At 38.9% G+C, this 7890-nt stretch overlaps 1 protein-coding gene across 1 annotated transcript in view; it reads left to right on the top strand.

Annotated features, from left to right (window-relative positions):
• The window catches only part of PLA2R1 (phospholipase A2 receptor 1), a 153907-nt gene that overhangs the window by 69097 nt on the left and 76920 nt on the right, over window positions 1-7890 (top strand). Inside the window, exon 12 of the mRNA XM_056110442.1 lies at window positions 6102-6214. Coding sequence (XP_055966417.1) covers window positions 6102-6214 — 113 coding nt within the window. The remainder of the gene's footprint in view (window positions 1-6101; window positions 6215-7890) is intronic.

The raw sequence follows: 7890 nt of genomic DNA, 5'->3' as shown, positions 1-7890 counted from the left end.
CTTCCTCAGTACATTCTCACTGCCTCTTCCTCAGCTCCCTGTCCACCCCTGGCCCCTTAACTCTGTGTCATACATTTCAATCTAAGAATAGAATTTGGTTCCCTGAGTGGCTCAGCAGCAGAGTCCCCATCTTGGAAGGTGAGTCTAGGAAGCCCATGATCCTGCCCATACTCCACATTGGAGAGAGCAAATGCTTCTGTTGTTTGGGATCCCTGGTAACACAAGGAAGTTCAATAGGGTCCTAAAAAGCAGGTAGGGCTCTGGCCTTGTTCTGCCAACTCAGTTTTCATCTCTGAAACTGATGAAATGGTGTTTGCTCCCATTTGCTCCCCAAGCCCCACCAAGAGAGATCCCTGAGTGCAGATCCAGTAGTAAACCCTGAGCATCACTAGGTGTGGCCCTATAACAACAACAACAACAACAAAAACAGAACTAGATCTCCAACACAGCAGACCAAGTTCACAAGTGTGTGTGAAAACACAGAAAAGTGTATGTAAGCCTCAGGGCAAGCACCGTACTAAAAGTGTGTGAACCCCCACCTCTTAGTGTGTAAGTGTATGTGCATGCTGAGCAACACAGGAACAACAGAAATAAAGGGAAAGGGGCAAGAATTCCTTAGGCAAAGAAAAAAATAAATGAGTGAGAACTTTAATTTATTTCAAGAAGAGGAGACTTTCACAGACGGAATAAATGAAGTTTTATTCTTTTTTTAATTTCTAAGTGTTTTTTAGTTCTGATTTGGTTTGTTGTGGTCATTTGGACCACACCTGACAGTACTTAGGATTTACTCCTGGCTCTGTGATCAAGCATTACCCCTGGTGGGACTCAGGGAAACATATGTTGATTCAACATATGGTTTGGATCATATGGTATGGATCAAAGCCAGGTAAGCTGCAGCAAGACAAACTCCCTACCTACTGCTCCAGGACCCCCATAAAAAAATAATAAGTTTTGGTTTTGGTGCCACATCCAGCTGTGCTCAGGGCTTCCTCTGGCAGGCTTGGGGAACCATATGCGGTGCCAGGTATAGAACACAGGTTGGCTCTGTGCAAGGCAAGTGCTCTACCCACTCTATTGTGGGTCTCTGGACCCACCTAAAATATTTAGTATAAATAAATATCAGATATCTATATACTCCATGAGCTTCAAAATTCCCCCAACCTAGTTTTTATGCAATTTTGCTTTATTTCTCTATTATTCCAATTATGTTGTTCCAACTGACACTGCACTCTCTTCAGTAACTATGTTTTAGTCTTTAAGCTGGTTGCAAACATATGAATTTCTCTTCCTTCTACAACTGGATAGTGCATGTGCCACAACTGACATGTTTTAGAGCTACTTTCCAGTGATTAGAATCCTGAAATAGTTATAGCTCATCACTGAACTAATCTCTCTGATCAGAAACATTGACAAAAAGTCTGTGTGAGTATAGTTTTCAAGACAACATATTTTATTTGTGGTGACTGAGCAATTATCTTCTTACACAGCAGACACAGAAATAATGTTCTATTCAAACTTCTGTGAACAATTTTCCTGTCCTAGCAGAATTACCAGTATTTAGATATTCTGCATAAACACCTGTTCTCTAACTTTATACTGAAATTTCTATTAACTTCCTTGACTCTCAAGCCATGAATGTGGCTCTTTTAGCAATTACTTCAATGATACTCTTTGAAGAATCTACAAAGGCACTTTAAAATAAATTAACTTCAAAATAAATCTTAATAGTTTAAGAGCAAAAAGAGAAAGATGGAGGGATGGGTATTCAATTATTGTATAACTGAAACCCAAGCACAAAAATTTGTAAGTCTACAACTGTACCTCATGGTGTTTCACTAATAAAACTTTAAGGAAAAAACCAAACAAACAAACAAACAAAAAACATAAGAAGAAAAATTTTAAAGGTTTTGCCCCTCCCCCCCAAAAAAGAAAGATTTCTTTCCCCCAAGTTACATTTTGCGGTTAAACAATTGAGCAATTGTTTCGGTGTTGTCATCATCTTTTCACTTAAAATAAAATGGCACCTAATGTTCAAAGTATTTTCATGGATACAATTAATTATTCTTCCTACTTCCATTGTGTGGACAAAGACCTGTAACAGACTCCCTTTTTTCTAGTTATTATTTTGCCTGGGGCACCTGACTCCGCATCTGCAGAGAGCACCAGCCCAACTTGTCGTGGCCCTAACGGGTCTGTGGACTAGCATCTGGACTGGTTGTGGGCGTGGCCACCACTTTAGGGGCGTGGCTTCCTCAAAGGTTGGCGTGTCCTTCTCCGGGGCAGGATATTTCCCACTCCCAGGACTCTGGACTTTCATCCCACCCTTTATCACCTAATTCTGTGGAAAAAATTCTGGCCACCTCAACTACAATACAAGAATAATCCACTGGCCTACTCCAATTCTAACAAAAGAGCAGTATGCAAGACGCTGTACAAGCCCAATATTAAAGAGCACCTCCTCCAAAGCTTCACTAGATGCCTGTTATAAGTCAAAGAATAATGCCGAAGGGAAGGTCAGATTCTAGAAAGGAAGAAGGGTGACCACCATCGACCAACCTTATCCAGAATCCTTTCCAACAATAAGAAGGAACAGTACTAGTGAATTTCAGGGTTTTACCACTAGACAACCAAAACAACATAAAAAAACAGAGCAAATCTCCACTACAAGAAGATGATGAAGAAAAGAGTCCTGAATCCTCAACCGGAGTTATCCACAAATATGCTCTCTCCAATAAAGAATTCCGAGTCGAAATGCAGAGGATGTTCAAGGATAAACACAAAGAATGAATGGAGGAGATATCCAGAAAACTAAAGGAAGAAATGAAAAAAGCAGTACAATGGATAGTTGAGAAAATACAGGAAGAAATGAGAGCAGAAATAAAAAAGCTACAAAAAGAAGTGTCACAAATAAAGGATTCGGTAGACGAAATTAAAAACTCAGTGAGTGCCCTTAGCAGTAGGATGAATACAACTGATGACAGGAACAGTGAGCTTGAAGATAAGCAACAGAAATCGCATAGGGAAGAATAAGCAATGGGAAAAGACCTCAAAACAGCTCTAAGAAGAATCAGAGAACTAGGAGATGGTGCCAAAAGGAACAACATTAGAATCATCGGAGTACCAGAAGGACAGGGAGGCAACCTCAATCAAAAAGCCACAGTCAAAGAAATCATTGCTGAAAAGTTCCCAGAGTTAAAGAATGCAAACATCCAGATCCAAGGAGCCAGAAGGGTGCCAGCTAAAAGAGACCCTAATAAAAACACTCCAAGGCATATCATAGTCAGAATGATAGATGCTGTGGACAGAGACACAATACTACAAGCAGCAAGGTCAAAGAAGGAAATCACATACAAAGGAGCACCCCTTAAATTTACAGCAGACCTATCAAAGGAAACCCTCCAAGTCCGAAAGCAAAGGTGTGATATAGTGAAAAAACTCAATGAAATGAATGCCTCACCAAAAATACTTTATCCAGCTAAACTCTCACTCATATCTCTGCCTCTTCCTTTTCGTCCCCCACGCTGAGCTGGTCTCTTCTCCCCACCAAGGTCATTTTATCTGCTGCTTCTCGAACCCGGGACTTGGATTTCTGCCATCCTCAGAGATCCAGAGAGGCCCTCTGACTGGAGCTCCTGGTAGCTCCCAGACTCGTAGTGAGTTAACAGAAGACTGGTGGCAGAAATGCAGGGAGAGAAGTTAGAGCACATCCTGGCTGATGGATCCACACCTCATTTTCCAATGGTTTTTGAATTAAATAGCTCATCTAAACTAAAATAAGATTTTCTTTAATTTACTTGCAAGAGAACAGACACCTTTTTCAAGAAAAATAGCGGAAATCAGTTTCTATCTGATCAAACTTGGTAAATATTGGTATAGCACAAAATAAAATTCATTTTAACTGGTAAATGTATAAAACCTGATTGATGCAAGGGGTATAATTTTATAATACTGGGGTGTGGGGGGAAGAACTAAAATAATTTATAGGAGATAAGACAGTAGGTAAGGTTTTGCATACAACCTCGAATAAGCCTCACCTCCAAGGATCAGTAGGGGTCACTCCTGAGTACAGAGGCAGTAACGGCACCTGAGTCACACCAACCCATTTATTTTTCATTTTGGGATTTTGGGTGCCACACCTGGTGGTGTTTGGGAGACAATCTGGTGCTGGGAACTGAACCAGAGTTGATTGCATGCATCCCACTATGTTTATTTTTCATTGTTGAAAAAAAATGTAAGCTAACAATAAGTCTTAAAACCTTAAAAGCAAATTAAAATGGTGAGATACTCAGTAGCTGAGTGAGATACTCAGGTGAGATACTCAGACACCCTCCTCATCTCCCAATAATAAAAATAATAATAAAAAAATAAAAATAGTTCAGTTGAAATAAAAAAACTAATTAACACATGTCTCGTTACATAATTTTGAAGAATAAAGCTACCCTTCACTGTTTCCAAGACTGAGCTAAACTTCTGTCATCTTTTTTTCAAACTAGAGTATCCTTGCTTTCTTTGTAAATTGATAGACTACTGACTTAGGAAGAGTCTTAACCAAAAGTAATATATTATTCAGTCTCTATTTGGAAGAATCGTGTTCCATCTAATCGTGTTCCATCGTGGATCATACCCTAATTGAGCTCCAGGCAAGCTTATGTATTAGTCTGTGAATAAATTCAAGTGCTTAACCTCATTGAATTTATGGGATACTAGGAAATAAATAATATGAAAGGAAGTTTTAAAACTATATGCTATTATCTGCATACATATGTACTCTTGGCTTGCACGAAGACCTAAGTTCTATACTAAGGTTGCTATCTGAGTTACCTACCTATGGTTCTCAGAAGAGTCTATCAGTACTACCCCATGTTACAGAAGAGAAAACTGAATTATGGGGAGATTAAATAAGGAAACATTGGATTAAAACCTATGCATTCTGTCTCAGAGATAGTACTTAATTTCCATATCCTGTTAGAGTTATTTGAAGTTCTTTGAACAGTGTATATGTGAACAGTGTATATGGGAGTCTCAACAGTGTATATGTGAGAGACATTAAGGTGAAGATGGTAGAGAAAGAATGGAAAAGGAGACAAGGGAGAGAGAAAGATAGTTACTGAGGGGGCCAGAGCAATGGCACAGCGGGTATGGCATTTGCCTTGCATGCGGCTGACCCGGGTTCCATCCCCAGCATCCCATATGGTCCCCCAAGCACCGCCATGAGTAATTTCTGAGTGAAAGCCAGGAGTAACCCCTGAGTATCGCTGGGTGTGACCCAAAAAGGAAAAAAAAAGATAGCTACTGAGTATCTCACCATTTTAATTTGCTTTTAAGGTTTTAAGACTTATTGTTAGCTTACATTTTTTTTCAACAATGAAAAATAAACATAGTGGGATGCATGCAATCAACTCTGGTTCAGTTCGCAGCAGCAGATTATCTCCCAAATACCACCAGGTGTGGCACCCAAAACCCCAAAATAAAAAATAAATGGGTTTACTTTACACCACTGATATACCAAGAGTAGCACACTACATTTGATGGGGCATAAAGTAGAAGGCAACCAATCTTAAAGGGAAACATATTTATACACACACATATATATAGGCTTAACCTTTAATAACATAATAACCTTTAATAACTGATATTCTTTAATGGCTCCTGGGTGAAATACAACAATCTTCACACACTCTCCTCAAGAAACCTTTTTTGGATCATTTTTAGCAGATTATTCATAACAAGCAATACAAAATAAACTATTTCTGTTCTGCTTTGGGAGCAGGGTATGGGGGTTCAGAATGGAAACATTCAAAATATGGTGGTGGAAGGTATAATGGTGGTGGGATTGGTGTTTGAATATTAAATGTAATGAAATATTGTGAGCAACTTTATAAAATAAAATAAAATAATTAATGAGTAAATAAACATAGAATCGTATAGCTAATGGCATTGGTGATACAACAAATATAATGGTATCAAGACAAAACTTTAAGCTTGGAGTTTAGGGTGAGTCAGATAAGAAAGTTACTTTTGTGCTGCATAAGAATATGAAAGCAAAGGATTTTTGCTAATAAAATTTTATTATATTTTGATTTTTCTTTTCCTTTTTTAAGGGATGGGAGAGACATGGCATATTTTGCTACAAAATTGACACTGTCCTTCGAAGCTTTGAACATGCCTCGAGTGGTTATTACTGTCCTCCTGCACTTGTAACCATACAAAACAGGTAAAGAGACATATTTTCTTTCAGAAATGTGACTGTGTTTTGACTTTAGAGTGCTTTGAATGATAAAATCTAGCCACCATTAGTAACTTGTCAAAATCTAAAGTGTGCCATACATTAGAGTATTAAATTATTTGAATTATTGATTGAGGTGAGTTTAAATCATACTATTGTTAGTCCTAAATTGATTTTTGAGTCACAGCAAAATTTAAGATGACTTTTTCTTTCCATAAAAATGTATTAGGTACCTAACTCTGCTGATGTACTCAGTTATACTATCTTCTAAATGTATGAAATATAATGAAATATGTAACAATTAAATCTGGGGGTGTTAGGGTTTATTTTTACCTTGGTTTGGGGAGTCAAATCCAGAAGTGATCACTGATTACTTCTGTTAGGTGACCATGTAGTACGAGGGATCAAATCCTGACCTTGTGCATGTGTTCAGCCCTCTGAGCTCTCTCCCCAAGACAAACAGTTAAGTTGATTGTTCAATGTCATGTGTGTGAGTTGTACTTTGCTTTTGTTTCTGTTTTTTTAAAAAACAAACAAATTAAATCTAATGATAGTGAAGCTTTGCTGCCAGTTCTCAGATCTGTATTTGTTTGAAGTCATCTCAGTGCTGACAGAAAAAAATCCTTTTTTAACACTGTATAGAGTTCACCGAGTGGCACCAATATGTAATTGGGAATAAAATGTCAAAATCTGGGGCTAGAACAATTGTACAGCAGGTAGGGCACTTGCCTTGCATAGGACCAACCTGGTTTCAATCTTCAGCATACCATTTGGTCCCCCAAGTCCACGAGGAGGGATTCTTGAGTACAGAACCAGGAGCAACCCCTGAGCTACAACAGATGTGGACCAAAACATAAAATATAAACAGTAGAACTGACTTCAGTGTCACTGTCCATGCCAGGAGAACAATGAGGGCTGGGAAGCTAACACCCACAAACTAAAGAAAGGTAGAATCTCCCATGTTTCTGTAAAGACACATACTTGCAAAGCATGTCACTTGTTTTCTCCTAAAACCATTGCCTTTTAAAATATTCACCAGGACAACTGGTGCTAAGGGTCTCATTCAGAGGCTTTTCACATTAACATCTAATGAGTAGAAAGAATACCTGTAGGCTTCCTCTGAAAGTTCACATTCAAAGCCATCTATGTTTCTTCCTCCTCTTATCTCCTACCTGATTTTCTAGGCTTACCTCTGAGCAATGTAGAGAAAACATGCCCTCATACACACAATAGGAATAGAGTGACAGCATTTCACAAAACAAATTCCTGATATAATATTTTATGCTCAATACACCCTCCCTGTAAGCTCCAGCCACACCTTTAGTTTTTCTCAGTGTTGTTTTAATTAAACTTTCTGCTTCCCAGAAGAACCACCAGGCAAAAAGAAGACTTTATCCTCAAACTGTCAACCCAAAAGTTTCAGAACACTTTGGGTTGGATATTTTTTAATCAGTCAATACTGGACTTGTGGGCTAGAGCAATAGCATAGCAGTAGGGTGTTTGCCTTGCAAGCGGGCCAACATGGCTGACCCGAGTTCGATTTCTCCGCCCATCTTGGAGAGCCTGGCAAGCTACCAAGAGTACCTCACCCGCATGGCAAAGCCTGGCAAGCTACCCGTGACATATTCGATATGCCAAACACAGTAACAATTGTCACAGTGGAG

The sequence above is a fragment of the Sorex fumeus genome, unplaced genomic scaffold (assembly GCF_029834395.1).
Source record: "Sorex fumeus unplaced genomic scaffold, SorFum_2.1 ptg000009l, whole genome shotgun sequence".
NCBI lineage: Eukaryota > Metazoa > Chordata > Mammalia > Eulipotyphla > Soricidae > Sorex > Sorex fumeus.
The sequence above is the reverse complement of the archived record's forward strand: the minus strand, read 5'-3'. Positions and strand labels throughout refer to the sequence as shown.